Genomic DNA, 19,016 nt, shown 5'->3' on the forward strand with positions numbered 1-19,016 from the left:
AGAGAGAAAAGCAAAATTTAAACCATGCAGAAAGCATCTGACTCAGGAGCATTGCTGATAGAAGAGGGGAAATATAGGGACAGAGAGACTCTCCAAAGTAACTTGCGTGGGCAAAAATGAGAAAGGAGAATGACATGGGAAAAAAAAAAGAAATATGCAATGAGAGATTATTGAACTGAGAGCTTTGGGACAGTTTGTAATTAGGGAATGAGAAGAAATGAGAAGTCAGGTTGACCGGCCCTGAGAGAATAACAGCTCCAACACTTAGTTGCACCCTAGTGCAAATTGCATCCTAGTGTCTGCTTTATTTTTGTGGTTCAAATACTTTTCTTAGAAGCACTAGACATATGAGCTCACATACATGCGCGCTTTCACGCGCACACACGCGCGCACACACACACACACACACACACACACACACACAATAATAGCAGGAACAGCAGTAAAACTTACTTTTATGTGTCTCATTATTCATAAGTGAATTTGTATCTAGACCTGTTTGCTGAGTCACCATCTTAGGAAGGAGTTCTTTTCAGGTCCGTCACTCGTGGCCTAAAAGAAATTCCCAACTCTGTTCTGAGCTGCGTTGGCAGGATTCTGAAATGTCTTTGTGTTCCTTATACAAGCACAGGGATGAGAGATTATGCCACCCAGGGCAATATCCTGGGTCAGACAGAAGTGTCAGTCACATAAAGGTATGCTGTTCCTGAGTTCTGTAGTTAGGTGGAGTATGAACTTATTCCAGAAGCCAGGACACCCTGGACTCTGGACCTTATATAATCATAAAACATATTTTCGTTGTGATTGTTCACTTACTCGAATACATGCACAATTTATCTTGCCTGTGTCTAGATCTCCAGTGCATTGTTGAATAGAAGTGGTAAGGGTGGATAACCTTTTTGTTCCTTAGAGGAAAGATTTGAGACTTTCATCATTTTTTTAAATGTTATTTGTTTTTGAGAGAGACAGAGACAGAGCACGAGCAGGGTTGGGGCAGAAAGAGAGACAGAATCTGAAGCAGGCTCCAGGCTCTGAGCTATCAGCACAGAGCCCGATGCAGGGCTCGAACTCACAAACGGTGAGATCTTTACCTGAGCTGAAGTGGGATGCTTAACTGAGCCACCCAGGTGCCCCAAGACTTTCATCATTTAATATGATGTTATTTTATAAATGGCCTTCATCAGTTTGAAAACATTCCCTTCTATTTCTAGTGTATTAAGTGTTTTATTTTGTCTGTTTTAATTAGGAAAAGACATTGGATTTTGTCAAAAATTTTTTTTACATCCATTGAGATGGTAATGTGTTTTTTCTCATTCTATTAAATATGGTGTATTATATTGATTGGTTTTTGTATGCTGAGCCAACTCTGCATTTCTAGGGTAAATCCCACTTTGTTATCATGTGTAATCCTTTTAATATGCTGCTGGAGTCAGTTTGCTAATATTTTGTTGAGGATTTTTGCATCTATATTCATAACAGCTACTGGTCTATAGTTTTTGTTTCTTGTAATGCCTTTCTCTGGCTTTGAGATCAGGGTAATCTGGCTTCATAGATTGAATAAAAAATGTTCCCACCTTTTCTGTTTTTTGGAAGAGTTTGAGAAAGATTGGTGTTGATGTTTCTTCAAAACTTTGGTCGAATTCACTAGTGAAATCATCTAGGCTGGGCTTTTTTTTTTCTTTGATAGTTTTTTAAATATGAACTTAATCTATTATTATAGGCATATCCATATTTTCCATTTTTTCTGGAGTCACTTTAGTAGTTTGTTTCTAAGAATTCATTTCATTTAGTTTATCTGATCTAGTTTATCAGCATTTGTTCATAGTATTCCTTTATAATCGTTCCTGTTCTGTAAGGCTTATAGTAATGTCTCCTCCTTCTTTCCTGATTTTAGTGTTTTGGGTCATCTATTTTTTGCTAAATGTTTATCACTTCTGCTGATCTTCAGAAAACCAGCTTCTGGTTTCATTATTTTCTCTACTGTTTTTCTATTCTTCTGTTGTCTCTTCACTCTAATATTTATTATTTCCTTCTTTCTGTTTGCTCTTAGTATGTTCTTTTATTTCCCAGTGTCTTAAGGTAGAATTTTAGGGTATTGGTTTGAGATCTTATTTTTTTTTCCCCTTTTTAATGTAGCTGTTTATAGCTATAAATTTCTCTCTTGGCTCTGTTTTCACTACATACCTTAAGTTTTGGTGTTTTTCATTTTAATTTTTGTTCATATCAAAGTATTTCCTAACTTCTTGTGACTTTGACTCATGGGTTCTTTATGAGTGTGCTGTTTAATTCCCACATATTTGTAAGTTTCCTGAATTTTATTTTGATACTTATTTTTAATTTCATTTCATTGCAAAAAAGAACATATTTTTACGACTTTAATTTTTTACATTTATTAAGACCATTTCTAACATATTTTCTATCTTGTAAATGTGTTTTCTGCTGTTGTCAGGTGGGGTGTTCTATAGATGTCTATTATGTCCAGTTGGTTTATAAAGTCTCCTATTTCCGTATTATAATTAAACTAGTTGTTTTATCTATCTATTGAAAGTGGAACATGGAAATCTCCAATTATTATTGTTGAACAGTTTCTCCCCTTGATCCTGTCAGTTTCTCCTTCGTGTATTTTGGGGCTCAATTGTTAGGTACATATATGTTTATAATTGCTATATCTTATTTATGGACTGATGCTCTTTAATTATATAATGTTTTTCTTTATCTCTTGTAACAATGTTTGCTTTAAGGTATATTAAAGTGTGATATTAGTGTCACCACTCTAGCTCTCCTTCATTTATTGTTCACATGGTCTTTTATTTTCAATCTATTTATGTCCTTGAATATAAAGTGAGCCTTTATTGAAAATATGTAATTATATCATGTTTTTTTTTGACAGAGAGAGACAGAGAGAGACAGAGCATGAACGGGGAGGGCCAGAGAGAAAGGGAGACACAGAATCTGAAACAGGCTCCAGGCTCTGAGCTGTCAGCACAGAGCCTGACGCGGGGCTCGAACTCACAGACTGCGAGATCATGACCTGAGCCAAAGTTGGACGCTTAACCAACTGAGCCACCCAGGCGCCCCGTCATGTTTTTAAATCCTTTCTGCCAGTCTGCCTTTTATAGAAGAGTATAATCATCTACATTTTATGTAATTACTAATAAAAAAGACCTGCAATTTTGCCTTTTCTTCTGTGTGTCTTATTTTCCCCATCAATGCCTCTATTTATGCCTTCTTTGTGTACAAATGATATTGTCTAATGTGCCATTTTAGTTCTTTTTTGTTGTTGTTATCATGTTGTATAATTTTAGCCTATGTTGGTAGTTATTTCACTGAGAACTACAACTAACCTGTTAACTTATAAAAGTCTGATTTATATTAACAGCAATTTGATCTCAATAGTTTAAAAAAATTGAGGTCCTCCACTCCTTTTATGCTGTTATCATGGCAAATTATATCTTTATGCATTATATGCCCATCAATTTAATTTATATTTACTGTTTTATGCAGCTGCTTTTTAAATCAGATAGGAACAATGAATTATAAGCAAAAATACATATATATTTGTCTTAAATTTACCTATGTAGTTAATTTTACCAGTGTTATTTATTTCTTTATATAGATTTGAATCACTGTCTAGTATCCTATCATTTTAGCATTTTTGTGTGTGGGGGATAGACCTATTAGCATCTAACACTCTCAGTTTTTGTAGATTTGAATATGTCTTGGTTTGTCTCTCATTTTTTGAAGGATAGTTTTGCTGGATATAAAATTTTTGCTTGAAAAGTTTTTGCTTTTAGCTCTTCAAGTATGTCATTCCACTGCTTGTGACTTCCATAGTTTCTTCTTTTTCTTTAAAACTTTTTTTAACATTTATTTATTTTTGAGAGACAGAGCAGGAGCAGGGGAGGGACAGAGAGAGGGAGATATGGAATCTGAAGCAGGGTCCAGGCTTTGAACTGTCAGCACAGAGCCTGATGTGGGACTTGAACCCACAAACTGTGAGATCATGACCTTAGCGGAAGTCAGATGCTTAACCGACTGAGCCGCCCAGGCACCCTATGGCCTCCATAGCTTCTGATGAGAAATAAGCTGGTAATTTTATAGATGATCACTTCCCCATTGTGAGTCATTTCATTATTACTGTTGTGAAAATATTATTTTTATGTTTGTTTTTTTAATTTCAGCAGTTTGTTTATGATGTGTCTCAGCATGACTCTCTTTGAGTTTATCCTATTTAGAGTTTGTCCAGCCTTTTGAATGTGTAGATTAAAATTTTTCATCAAATTTTGAATGGTTTTGGTCACTAGTCTTTCAAATATTATTTATGCTCCTTTCTTTTCTCCTCTACTTCTGGAAGTCCCATTATATTTATTGATATACTTGATGGTTTCAGACATTTCTCTTTGGCTCTGTTGATTATTTTTTTTTCTTTTTGTTCTTCAGACTGGTTAATCTCAACTGGCCCACTTTTAAATTCACTGATTGTGTTATACCTTCCGAAACCTGATGTTGAGTCTCTCTAGTAAATTATTTCAACTATACCAGAATTTCTGTTTCTTTTTCACAATTTCTCTTTACTGATATTCTCAAATTGGTGAGACATCATTCTTATAATTTTCTTTAGCACTATAGACATGCTGTACTTTAGAGTTTTTATCTACCCTTTATTGGTGGCTTAAGCTTTGAAACCACAGAAGAAAATTGGAAGAACTACTACCAGCAATGGGGAAAACTTCCAGATTGTGTGGTCATGAGTGATCCTGTGAGCAAAAGATCAAGAGGATTTGGTTTTGTAACTTTTTCATCTGTGACTGAGGTTGATGCTGCCATGGCTGCAAGACCTCATTCAATTGATGGGAGAGTGGTTGAGCCAAAATGTGCTGTTGCAAAAAAGGAAACTGGAAAACCAGGGGCTCATGTAACTGTAAAGAAGCTGTTTTTTGGTGGAACTAATGAAGACAGTAGGGATATCATCTTAGAGATTACTTCAAGAAATATGGAAAGATTGATACCATTGATATAATTACTGATAGGCAGTATTGAAAGAAAAGATGCTTTGGATTTGTTACTTTTGATGATCATGATCCTGTGAATAAGATTGTGTTGCAGGGGCGCCTGGGTGGCTCAGTTGGTTAAGCATCCGACTTCAGCTCATGTCATGATCTCATGGCTTGTGGGTTCGAGCCCTGCATTGGGCTCTGTGCTGACAGCTCGGAGCCTGAAGCTTGTTTCAGATTCTGTGTGTGTCTCTTTCTCTGTCCCTCCCTCACTTACACTCTGTCTCCCTCTGTCTCAAAAATAAATAAACGTTAAAAAAAAGATTGTGTTATAGAAATATTATACCATCAGTGGTCATAATGCAAAAGTAAGAATGGTTTTGTGTAGACAAGAAATGCAGGAAGGCCAAAGTTCTAGAAGTGGAAGAGGAGGAAACTTTGGTTTTGGAGATTCTCCTGGTGGTGGTAGAAATTTTGGACAAGGACCAGGAAATAATTTTAGGGGAGGATCTGATGCATATGAAGTGGTTGTGGATTTGGGGATGGTTGTAATGGGTATGGAAGAGAACCAACAGGTGGCAATTTTAGAGGTAGCCCTGGTTATGGATGAGGAAGAAGAAGATATAGTGGTGGGGGACCTGGATGTAGCAACCAGGATGGGGGCTACAGAGGTGGTTATGACAACTGTGGAGGAGGAAATTATGGAAGTGGAAATTACAATGGTTTTGGAAATTATACCTAGTAACCTTGTAACTATAGTCCAATGAAAGTGGAATCTTTGGTGGTACCAGGAACATGTGAGGCCATATGGTGGAGGCAACTATGGTCCTAGAGGCAACTATGGTCCTACAGGCAGTGGAGGAAGTGGGGGTTATGGGGGAAGAAGTCAAAATTCAGCTTCTTCCTATTTGCCATGGGCTTCATTGTATAAATAGGAGAGAATGAAAGCTCTCAGAATTAATAGAACAGCTTCAGGTTATTGAAATAACAATGTTAAGGAAACTCATATCTCAGTCATGCATAAATATGCAATGATAAGGCAGAAGAGACCAGAGCAGATGCAGAGAGCCATTTTGTGAATGGATTGAATTATTTAATACCATTACCCTACTGTTGAAGAAAAATTGCTTAAAAAAAATGTTCCTTTGAGACAATCTCTTAGCTTTATAATTATTATTTCTTTCTAGTGGTTTTTGTAAGAGTATAGAAGCACTCTTTTTTGATAGTGTTAAATTTGTCAGTTTCAGATGACATGTAAAATCTTTTTAAAGATTTTTCTCAAGGTTTTGAAAAGCTATTAGGATTATGGTGTAATAAGGCATAACATTTTTCCTTAAAAAACAATGTAAGTGCATGGGTACAGTTGAGAGGCTGTTGTACACTTATAATTTAATAAAATAATTCTAAATGAAAAGAAAATAAAATTTTTACCTACCAAATCAAATGTCTGGATTTCCTCAGGAATATTTTCTATTGAGTTTTTGTTTTTCCTGTGTATTATTTTTTTTGTTTTTTTTCAATATATGAAATTTATTGTCAAATTGGTTTCCATACAACACCCAGTGCTCATCCCAAAAGGTGCCCTCTTCAGTACCCATCACCCACCCTCCTCTCCCACCCACTCCCCATCAACCCTCAGTTTGTTCTCAGTTTTTAAGACTCTCTTATGTTTTGGCTCTCTCCCACTCTAACCCCTTTTTTTTTTCCTTCCCCTCCCACATGGGTTTCTGTTAAGTTTCTCAGGATCCACATAAGAGTGAAACCATATGGTATCTGTCTTTCTCTGTATGGCTTATTTCACTTAGCATCACACTCTCCAGTTCCATCCACATTGCTACAAAGGGCCATATTTCATTCTTTCTCATTGCCACATAGTACTCCATTGTGTATATAAACCACAATTTCTTTATCCATTCATCAGTTGATGGACATTTAGGCTCTTTCCATAATTTGGCTATTGTTGAGAGTGCTGCTATAAACATTGGGGTACAAGTGCCCCTATGCGTCAGTACTCCTGTATCCCTTGGGTAAATTCCTACCAGTGCTATTGCTGGGTCATAGGGTAGGTCTATTTTTAATTTTCTGAGGAACCTCCACACTGCTTTCCAGAGCGGCTGCACCAATTTGCATTCCCACCGACAGTGCAAGAGGGTTCCTGTTTCTCCACATCCTCTCCAGCATCTATAGTCTCCTGATTTGTTCATTTTGGCCACTCTGACTGGCGTGAGGTGATATCTGAGTGTGGTTTTGATTTGTATTTCCCTGATGAGGAGCGACGTTGAGCATCTTTTCATGTGCCTGTTGGCCATCCGGATGTCTTCTTTAGAGAAGTGTCTATTCATGGTTTCTGCCCGTTTCTTCACTGGGTTATTTGTTTTTCGGGTGTGGAGTTTGGTGAGCTCTTTATAGATTTTGGATACTAGCCCTTTGTCTGATATGTCATTTGCAAATATCTTTTCCCATTCCGTTGGTTGCCTTTTAGTTTTGTTGGTTGTTTCCTTTGCTGTGCAGAAGCTTTTTATCTAAGTAAGGTCCCAGTAGTTCATTTTTGCTTTTAATTCCCTTGCCTTTGGGGATGTGTCAAGTAAGAGATTGCTACAGCTGAGGTCAGAGAAGTCTTTTCCTGCTTTCTCCTCTAAGGTTTTGATGGTTTCCTGTCTCACATTCAGGTCCTTTATCCATTTTGAGTTTATTTTTGTGAATGGTGTGAGAAAGTGGTCTAGTTTCAACCTTCTGCATGTTGCTGTCCAGTTCTCCCAGCACCATTTGTTAAAGAGACTTTTTTTTTTTCCATTGTATGTTCTTTCCTGCTTTGTCAAAGATGAGTTGGCCATACGTTTGTGGGTCTAGTTCTGGGGTTTCTATTCTATTCCATTGGTCTATGTGTCTGTTTTTGTGCCAATACCATGCTGTCTTGAGGATGACAGCTTTGTAGTAGAGGCTAAAGTCTGGGATTGTGATGCCTCCTGCTTTGGTCTTCTTCTTCAAAATTACTTTGGCTATTCGGGGCCTTTTGTGGTTCCATATGAATTTTAGGATTGTTTGTTCTAGTTTCGAGAAGAATGCTGGTGCAATTTTGATTGGGATTGCATTGAATGTGTAGATAGCTTTGGGTAGTATTGACATTTTGACAATATTCTTCCAATCCATGAGCACGGAATGTTTTTCCATTTCTTTATATCTTCTTCAATTTCCTTCATAAGCTTTCTATAGTTTTCAGCATACAGATCTTGTACATCTTTGGTTAGATTTATTCCTAGGTATTTTATGCTTCTTGGTGCAATTGTGAATGGGATCAGTTTCTTTATTTGTCTTTCTGTTGCTTCATTATTAGTGTATAAGAATGCAACTGATTTCTGTACATTGATTTTGTATCCTGCAACTTTGCTGAATTCATGTATCAGTTCTAGCAGACTTTTGGTGGAATCTATGGGATTTTCCATGTATAATATCATGTCATCTGCAAAAAGTGATAGCTTAACTTCATCTTTGCCAATTTTGATGCCTTTGATTTCCTTTTGTTGTCTGATTGCTGATGCTAGCACTTCCAACACTATGTTAAACAACAGCGGTGAGAGTGGACATCCCTGTCGTGTTCCTAATCTCAGAGGGAAAGCTCTCAGTTTTTCCCCATTGAGGATGATGTTAGCTGTGGGCTTTTTATAAATGGCTTTTATGATGTTTAAGTATGTTCCTTCTATCCCGACTTTCTCGAGGGTTTTTATTAAGAAAGGTTGCTGGATTTTGTCAAAGGCCTTTTCTGCATCGATTGACAGGATCATATGGTTCTTATATTTTCTTTTATTAATGTGATGTATCATGTTGATTGATTTGCGAATGTTGAACCAGCCCTGCATCCCAGGAATGAATCCCACTTGATCATGGTGAATAATTCTTTTTATATGCTGTTGAATTCGATTTGCTAGTATCTTATTGAGAATTCTTGTATCCATATTCATCAGGGATATTGGCCTATAGTTCTCTTTTTTAATGGGTCTCTGTCTGGTTTAGGAATCAAAGTAATACTGGCTTCATAGAATGAGTCTGGAAGTTTTCCTTCCCTTTCTAATTTTTGGAATAGCTTGAGAAGGGTAGGTATTATCTCTGCTTTAAACGTCTGGTAGAACTCCCCTGGGAAGCCATCTGGTCCTGGACTCTTATTTGTTGGGAGATTTTTGATGACTGATTCAATTTCTTCGCTGGTTATGGGTCTGTTCAAGCTTTCTATTTCCTCCTGATTGAGTTTTGGAAGAGTGTGGGTGTTTAGGAATTTGTCCATTGCTTCCAGGTTGTCCAGTTTGCTGGCATATAATTTTTCATAGTATTCCCTGATAATTGCTTGTATCTCTGAGGGATTGGTTGTAATCATTCCATTTTCATTCATGATTTTATCTATTTGGGTCATCTCCCTTTTCTTTTTGAGAAGCCTGGCTAAAGGTTTATCAGTTTTATTTATTTTTTCAAAAAACCAACTCTTGGTTTCGTTGATCTGCTCTACAGTTTTTTTAGATTCTATATTGTTTATTTCTGCTCTGATCTTTATTATTTCTCTTCTTCTGCTGGGTTTAGGCTGCCTTTGCTGTTCTGCTTCTCTTTCCTTTAGGTGTGCTGTTAGATTTTGTATTTGGGATTTTTCTTGTTTCTTGAGATAGGCCTGGATTGCAATGTATTTTCCTCTCAGGACTGCCTTCGCTGCATCCCAAAGCGTTTGGATTGTTGTATTTTCATTTTCGTTTGTTTCCATATATTTTTTAATTTCTTCTCTAATTGCCTGGTTGACCCATGCATTCTTTAGTAGGGTGTTCTTTAACCTCCATGCTTTTGGAGGTTTTCCAGACTTTTTCCTGTGGTTGATTTCAAGCTTCATAGCATTGTGGTCTGAAAGTATGCATGGTATAATTTCAATTCTTGTAAACTTATGAAGGGCTGTTTTGTGACCCAGTATATGATCTATCTTGGAGAATGTTCCATGTGCACTCGAGAAGAAAGTCTATTCTGTTGCTTTGGGATGCAGAGTTCTAAATATATCTGTCAAGTCCATCTGATCCCATGTATCATTCAGGGCCCTTGTTTCTTTATTGACCGTGTGTCTAGATGACCTATCCATTTCTGTAAGTGGAGTGTTCAAGTCCCCTGCAATTACCACATTCTTATCAATAAGGTTGCTTATGTTTGTGAGTAATTGTTTTATATATTTGGGGGCTCCTGTATTTGGCGCATAGACATTTATAATTGTTAGCTCTTCCTGATGGATAGACCCTGTGATTATTATATAATGCCCTTCTTCATCTCTTGTTACAGCCTTTAATTTAAAGTCTAGTTTGTCTGATAGAAGTATGGCTACTCCAGCTTTCTTTTGACTTCCAGTGGCATGAAAAATAGTTCTCCATCCCCTCACTCTCAATCTGAAGATGTCCTAAGGTCTAAAATGAGTCTCTTGTAGACAGCAAATAGATAGGTCTTGTTTTTTTTTATCCATTCTGATACCCTATGTCTTTTGGTTGGCGCATTTAATCCATTTACATTCAGTGTTATTATAGAAAGATATGGGTTTAGAGTCATTGTGATGTCTGTAGGTTTCATGCTTGTAGCGATGTCTCTGGTACTTTGTCTCACAGGATCCCCCTTAGGATCTCTTGTAGGGCTGGTTTCGTGGTGACAAATTCCTTCAGTTTTTGTTTGTTTGGGAAGACCTTTATCTCTCCTTCTATTCTAAATGACAGACTTGCTGGATAAAGGATTCTCGGCTGCATATTTTTTCTGTTCATCACATTGAAGATCTCCTGCCATTCCTTTCTGGCCTGCCAAGTTTCAGTAGAGAGATTGGTCACGGGTCTTATAGGTCTCCCTTTATATGTTAGAGCGTGTTCATCCCTAGCTGCTTTCAGAATTTTCTCTTTATCCTTGTATTTTGCCAGTTTCACTATGATATGTCATGCAGAAGATCGATTCAAGTTACGTTTGAAGGGAGTTCTCTGTGCCTCTTGGGTTTCAATGCCTTTTTCCTTCCCCAGATCAGGGAAGTTCTCAGCTATGATTTCTTCAAGTACACCTTCAGCACCTTTCCCTCTCTCTTCCTCCTCTGGAATACCAATTGTGCATAGATTATTTCTCTTTAGTGCATCACTTACTTCTCTAATTTTGCCCTCATACTCCTGGATGTTTTTATCTTTTTCTCAGCGTCTTCTGTTTCCATAATTTTATCTTCTAGTTCACCTATTCTCTCCTATGCCTCTTCAATCCAAGCTGTGGTTGTCTCCATTTTATTTTGCAGCTCATTGATAGCATTTTTTAGCTCCTCCTGGCTGTTCCTTAGTCCCTTGATCTCTGTAGCAATAGATTCTCTGCTGTCCTTTATACTGTTTTCAAGCCCAGCGGTTAATTTTATGACTATTACTCTAAATTCACTTTCTGTTATATTGTTTAAATCTTTTTTGATCAGTTCGTTAGCTGTCGTTATTTCCGGGACGTTTTTTTGAGGGGAATTCTTCTGTTTCCTTATTTTGGATAGTCCCTGGAGTGGTGGGGAACTGCAGGGCACTTCCCCTGTGCTGTCTTGAATAACTTGCATTGGTGGGCGAGGTCGCAGTCAGACATGATGTCTGCCCCAGCCCACCTCTGGGGCCACAGTCAGATTGGTGTGTGCCTTCTCTTCCCCTCTCCTAGGGGCGGGATTCACTGTGGGGTGGCGTGGCCCATCTGGGCTACTTGCACACTGCCAGGCTTGTGGTGCTGGGGATCTGGCTTATTAGCTGGGTGGATCGGCAAGGTGCACAGGGGCGGGAGGGGCAGGCTCAGCTCGCTTTTCCTTTAGAGATCCGCTTCACTTTGGGAGGGGCCCTGTGGCACCGGGAGGGAATCAGACCCACTGGAGGAATGGATCCACAGAAGCACAGCGTTGGGTGTTTGCGCGGTGCAAGCAAGTTCCCTGGCAGGAACTGGTTCCCTTTGGGATTTTGGCTGGGGGATGGGCGAGGGAGATGGTGCTGGCAACCGCCTTTGTTCCCCGCCAAGATGTGCTCTGTTGTCCGGGGCTCAACAACTCTCCCTCCCATTGTCCTCCAGCTCTCCTGTTCTCCGAGCAGAGCTGTTAACTTATAACCTTCCAGATGTCAAATCCCGCTTGCTGTCAGAACACACTCTGTCCCGCCCCTCCCCTTTTGCAAGCCAGACTCAGGGGCTCTGCTTTGCTGGCGGGCTGCCCCTCCACCCCGGCTCCCTTCCGCCAGTCCGTGTAGTGCCCACCACCTCTCTGCCCTTCCTACCCTCTTCCGTGGACCTCTCGTCTACGCTTGCCTCCAGAGAATCCGTTCTGCTAGTCTTCTGGTGATTTTCTGGGTTATTTAGGCAGGTGTGGGTGGAATTTAAGTGATCCGCAGGACACAGTGAGCTCAGCGTCCTCCTAAGCCGCCATCATCCGAGAAACCTTTTCCTGTGTATTGACAACTTTCTGTTTCTTACCCTGCTTCATGATTTTCATTGAAAACTAGACATTTGGAACATTATGATGTTTCAATTCTAGAAGTCAGATTCCTTCCGTGCCTATGGGCTGTTTTTGTTGCTGCTTGTTGTAGTTGTGTATTTATTTAAATCCTTTTGTGACCTAATTCCTTAAATTTGCATGTTTTGTTTACTATAGCCTTGACGTCTCTGTTCAGTTTGCTTATTCATTATCTAGTGATTGCACAGAGAAAATTTTTGGCACCAACAACAAATTCCAGTCTTTGACAAGAGGCTATGTATGTATGTTGAGACACACCTTAAGTGCTGAGCCAGGCAGTTTACAACACTACCTTGTTCCTACTTTCTGTTTGCACAGAACCTTCCGGGACAGCAATAGGTGAAAGATTAGATTTTCTTTTTCAGGTCTTTTCTGTGCATACACACAGCTATGTGTAGTTCCTAACTGAGCCTGCACATAGTTGTCCAGATTCCCAGGACTACATGGGAGCTTTTGAAAGCCTTTATGCACATTTCATTCCTCCGACTTTATCCATTTCCTTCTGTAGGCCTGGAATTAGCTATTTCTCCAAGAAAGTTTGATTGTGTTAATAGCAAGTTACTACTGACCAAAATTGTACACCTTCCATTTTAATCCCACATGTAAATACATTATAAATTACTCCTATCATTACAAGAAAAGCCGAACAAACTAAAACAAACTACTTTTCTTCTAACCATCAAGTAATTGCGGTTGCAGGACAGTCCACACTCTCCTTGTCCCCCCCACCCCATATTTGGAGAGACAGGCCATTTGAGAGGTGTACAGCTGAGATATGCTTATTTGGAGCAGAAGCCACTCTAGCCACAAACTGGTAGGGACACTTAAATGGTAATTTTGATGTATTGCTCAAGGCTGAATGTGGACTAGCATGAGAGGAAGAAAGTTCTGGAAAGTAAAGTCTTTGGATGGTGCACATTTTCATGAATTTATCTCCAGGAATGCTACCTGATTCTCACAGTGAAGGTAGGAGAAAGATTCTTTCATGACTATAATTAGTGGAGGTGAAGGATGGGTATATGAAATATACTTTTCCATAGGAAAGTATTTACCTTTCCATAGGGAAGGGGGACAGTTCAGTGAAAAGACATTGCCAGAATATCACCTAGTGTTGTTGTAGGCATTGTCAATGTGTTTTGGTTTTGCTATACTAGTTGCTGTGTGTGTTGGGGTGGAGGTGGGGTTTGAGGAATTCGTGAAGATTAAAAAACTATGCTACATTCACCACTATATTCCCTCAACCTGGAGCATCTTTATTAGTGGCTGCATTATTTCCCCAGGAGTGTTTTAAAGTACCACAAGACGAGTGACTTAAAACAATGCAAATTTATTGTTTCATAATTCTGGAGGCTTGAAGTCTAAGAGCAGGGTTTCTCATTGCCAGTGGTTTGCTGGCAATCTTTGGCACTCCTTGGCTTGTAGATGCATTTATTCTTATCGCTGCCTTCATCCCCACACTGTGTTCCCCCTGTGTATATGTTTGTCTCTATGTCCAAATTTCCCACTTTTTATAAGGACACAGTCTTATTTGATTCAGGTACATCCTAATGATCTTCTCTTAACTCTATCATCAGCAAGACCTTATTTCTAGATAAGGTGACATTCACAGGTACTGAAAATTAGGGCTTCAATGTACTGGGTGGGGTGGAGGGACACACTTCAATCCTCAACAGTGGCTAATGATTACATTCTATGAATTGGTCTAAATAGGCATTTAAAGTTCTTCTTCCTGTGAGATTTATGAGCTAAGCAGTGGAGATGTTAAGGAATTCATTTAACAAAGAGAGATGTATATAAACTAACTCTTGGAATGCTTTTTTTGTTTAACTCAATGAAAAATTCTACTACATCATGTAAATGTTGTATCATTTACTTACACCAAACTTTCATTGTTACACTCTCTCTTTTATCTACCATTGCAGTTCCAGTGGAGATGTCTTTCTTTTTCAGTACGTTCAGGCTCCCTGGATCTTATCATTCTCCTAGATTCTCAAATTCTCAGCTTTCAGAATCATCTAGTATCTTCACTTTTCAATGGCTTTTTACCTCACAGTATTATAATACATTTTAGCGCTATAGACACAATAAAATTTTAAATTGTTAGCCTGATTATGCTGTTTTCCTACTTAAAGACAAATATAAAGAAATACCTCCTCATATTTGTAGGTTCCTATGATTCAAAATTCAATCAATATGCATAGCATAGTATTCAAAACCTTGTTTAACTATCTCTAGATTGGGTCTCCAGCCATAGAAAATATATATGCAGCACAAACATGCCATGCACAGCCATACTTTTCCTTTTTAAGAAAAGTTTTTATCTTTATTATTAATTTTGTGTTAATTTTGCATTGTTACACTTACCCAAAACATATTTAAATTTTAAAAAGTTTGTAAATATGGCAAAGATAAAATAATTTTTCAGTAAACATCCATATACTCACAACCTAATTCCTATCATTAACATTTTACTGTATTTATTTATTACCTCTGTATCCATTCATTTACCAATCCATTAAGTTTAAAGGTAAATTGTAGTCACCAATACACTTCTCAATAAAACTTCAGTATGCATATAATTAACTACAATTTAATATTTGTAGGTTTTTTTTCCCCTTTTGATGTTAAATTTACCTATGGTGAAGTGTACAGATCTTGTGTATTCTCTGAGTTTCTCAAACGTGTAAATACCAAGTCCTTAATAAGTGGTGAGCTGATGGAGCACTTTGGTGGCTCAGTAGGTTATGTGTCCAACTCTTGGTTTCAACTCAAGTCATGATATCTTGGTTCATGGCTCCACACTGACAACACGGGGCCTTCTTGGGATTCTCTCTTTCCCTCTCTTTCTGCCTCTCCCCACTCTTGCTCTCAAGGCCTTAAGCACAGGGATATTCACTTAGGCTTCCACACTAACGTTTATAATCACCTTTATCTAAAGGAAAGATGTTACTGGAAAGACTTTTTATATACAGCACAATTTCAATAAGATCTAGTTCTTTGATAACTTAGATATACATACTGCAGTGTTGCTGAATGTAATCAGAATACTATTAGAGTTCCAGGAAGTATTCATATTGTTGTTGCAAGTTTGTAACCTTTGGCCAGTATCTTCCCAATTTACTCACTCCTAGCCTCTGGTAACTACCATTCTGCTCTGTTTCTGAGTTTACCTTTTTTTATATCTCACATTTAAGTTATATCACACAGTATTTATCTTTCTGTGCCTGACTTATTTAACTTAGAAGGCCCTCAATGTCTATCCATGTTGTTGTAAAAGGCAGGATTTCGTTCTTTCTCATGGCTGAATGATATTCATAAACAACTTAGATTGTTTCCATATCTTGGCTATTGTGAATAATGCTTCCATAAACCATGGAGTATATATATATCTTCAATATCCTGTTTTTATTTCCTTTATATACTCAGAAGTGGGATTACTTGATCATATGTTAGTTTTATTTTTAATTTTTTGAGAAAACGTCATACTCTTTCCATAGTGGCTGTTTCAGTTTACATTCCTGTCAACAGTACACAAGGGTCCCCTGTTCTCCACCATCCTTGACACTTGTTATAACTTATCATTTTGATTACAGCCGTATTAACAGGTGTGAGGTGATATCTAATTGTAGTTTTGATTTGCATTTTCCTGATGATTAGTAACATTAAACATCTTTTAATGCACCTGTTGATCATTTGGAGGCCATATTTGAAAAATGTCTATTCAGTTCCTCTGTGCATTTTTTGATTGGATTGCTTGTTTTTTTGTTTTTTGTTTTTAAATTTAAAAAATTTTGAGTTGTGTGAGTTCTTTATTTATTTTGGATATGAACTCCTTATCCAAGACAAAGTTTACAAATATTTTCTCCTATTCTGTAGGTTAACTTTCTATTTTGTTGTTTCTTTTGTTGTGAAGAAGTTGGATGTAGTCCCATTTGTTGATTTTTATTTTTGCTCTTGATGCTAGTGCTTTGTGTATCATATCTAAAAATTGTTGCCAAGGTCAATGCCAAGGATATTTTCACCTATATTTTCTTCTAGAAGTTATACAGTTTCAGCTTTTATGTTTAAGTTTTTGATCCATGTCAAGTTAATTTTTATGAATGGTATAAGAGAGGGGTTTGATTTCATTTTTCTGCATGTGGTTATCCAGTTTCCCCTACACCATTTATTGAAAAGATTATCTTTTCCTGTTGAGTATTCTTGACTCCTTTGTCAAATATTAGTTGACTGTAAATGCAGGGGTTTATTTCTGAGCTCCTTATTCTGTTCCATTATTTCTATTTTTATGCCAGCATCATGTTGCTTAGATTACTATAGCTTTGTAGTACAATTTGAAATCAGGAAGTATGATGCCTCCAGCATTGTTCTTATTTCTCATAGTTGCTTTGCAGATTGCTTTGATAAATGTGGGATCTTGTGTGGTTCCATACAAAATTGAGAGTTATTTTTCTATTTCTATGAAAAATGCCTTTAGAATTTTGATAGGGATTATATTGAATATAGACAGCTTTGGATAATATGAAAATTTTAACAACATCAATACTTCCAATCCAGAACAAGTGATATCTTTCTTTTCTTTTTATTTTAATTCCAATACAGTTAACACACAATGTTATATTAGTTTTAGGTGTACAAAATAGTGATTCAACAATTCCATACTCATCATGACAAATGCACTTTTTAATTCTGTTCATCTATTTTACCTACCTACACCCTACAACCTCTCTGGTAGCCATCTGTTCTCTTATAGTTAAGAGTCTGTTTCTTGCTCTCTTCTCTCTTTCTCCCTCTGTCTCTTTGCCCTTTGCTTATTTGTTTTTGTTTCTTGAATTCTACATAGAGGTGAAATAAAATGGTATTTGTCTTTCTCTGATTTATTTTGCTTAACATTATACTCTCTAGCTCCATCCATGTCATTGCAAATGACAAGATTTCATTCTTTCTGTGGCTGAACAGTACTCCGTGTGTGTGTGTGTGTGTGTGTGTGTGTGTGTGTGTGTCTGTGTGTTTGTGGATAGTAAGATATAGATATAGATATAGATATAGATATAGATGATATAGATATATAGATACCACATTTTCTTTATCCATTCATCAGTCAATGGATACTTGGGCTACTTCAGTACTTTGGTTACTGTAAATAATGCTGCTATAAACATAGGGGTTCATGTATCCCTTTGAACTAGTGTTTTTGTAATTTTGGGGAGGGAGAGTAAATACCAGTACTGTGATTACTGGATCATAAGGTAGTTTTATTTTTAACCTTTTTAGTAACTTCCATGCATTTTTCTACAGTGGCTACGCCAGCTTGTGTTCCCAAGAACAGCGTAAGAGAGTTCTTATTTCTCCACATCTTAGCCACCATTTGATGTTTGTTGTTGTTGTTGTTTATTTTAGTCATTCTGACACATTGGAACTGATATCTCATTGTAGTTTTGATTTGCATTTCCCCGATGATAAGTGATGGGAAGCATCTTTTCATGTGTCTGTTGGCCATCTGGATGTCTTCTTTAGAGAAATGTCTGTTCGTGTCTTCTGCCCATTTTCTTAATTGGATAATTTGGGGTTTTTTTTGGGGGGGGGGAGTTGACTTGTACAAGTTCTTTGTAGATTTTGGACACTAACCCTTTATCATTTATGTCATTGGCAAATATCTTCTGCCATTCTGTAAGTGGCCTTTTAGTCTTGTTAATTGTTTCCTTCATTGTGCAGAAGTTTTATTTTGAAGTAGCCACAACAGTTTATTTTTGTTTTTGTTTCCCTTGCTTCAGGAGATCTAGCTAGAAAAAAGTTGCTATGGCTGATGTCAGAGAAATTACTGCCTATGCTCTCTTCTAGGATTTTTATGCTTTAAAGTATTACATCCAGGTCTATAATTCCTTTTGAATTTATTTTTGTGTATAGCGTAAGAAAATTATCCACTTTCATTCTTTTGCATGTTGCTGTCCAGTTTTGCCAACACCATTTGTTGAAAAGACTTTTTCCCATTGGGTACTCTTTTCTGCTTTGTTGAAAATTGATTGACCATGTAATTAGGTTTTCTATTCTGTTCTACTGAGCTATTTGTATATTTTGTGACACTATCATATTGTTTTGATTGCTACAGCTTTGTAATATAAATTGAAGTCTGGAAGTGTGATGCTTCAGCTTTGCTTTTCTTTTTCAAGATTGCTTTGGCTATTTGGGGTCTTTTTTAGTTCCATACAAATTTAAATACAAATTTCTATTGAGAAATCTCCAGCTTGCTTTATGGGTCTTCTCTTGTAAGTTAAGGACTTCTTTTGTCTTGTTGCTTTTAAGATTTTTCTTTGTCAGTATATTTTGCAAGTTGAATCATAATATGTCTTCTTGTTGGCCTGCTTTTGTTGATTTTGATGGGAGTTCTTTGTGCCACCAAATCTGGATGTTTTTTTCCTTCCCCAGATTAGGGAAGTTTTCAGCTATTATTTCCTCAAATAAACTTTCTGCCCCCTTTCTTCTCTCTTCCTCCTCCTCCTCCTCCTCCTCCTCCTCTTTCTTCT

At 37.4% G+C, this 19,016-nt stretch overlaps 1 protein-coding gene and 1 pseudogene across 1 annotated transcript in view; one reads left to right on the forward strand and one right to left on the reverse strand.

The window, feature by feature from the left end:
• LOC132677577 (butyrophilin subfamily 1 member A1-like) overlaps positions 1-729 on the reverse strand; it is a 38,617-nt gene extending 37,888 nt beyond the window's left edge. The window contains exon 1 of the mRNA XM_078446456.2: positions 454-729. Coding sequence (XP_078302582.2) covers positions 454-514 — 61 coding nt within the window. The 5' untranslated portion in view covers positions 515-729. The remainder of the gene's footprint in view (positions 1-453) is intronic.
• Positions 603-6,425, forward strand: LOC144616455 (heterogeneous nuclear ribonucleoproteins A2/B1 pseudogene; annotated as a pseudogene).
• Positions 6,426-19,016: the final 12,591 nt, after the last annotated feature.

This window comes from Panthera onca, chromosome B2 (genome assembly GCF_046562875.1).
Source record: "Panthera onca isolate mPanOnc1 chromosome B2, mPanOnc1 haplotype 2, whole genome shotgun sequence".
Classification (NCBI taxonomy): Eukaryota; Metazoa; Chordata; class Mammalia; order Carnivora; family Felidae; genus Panthera; species Panthera onca.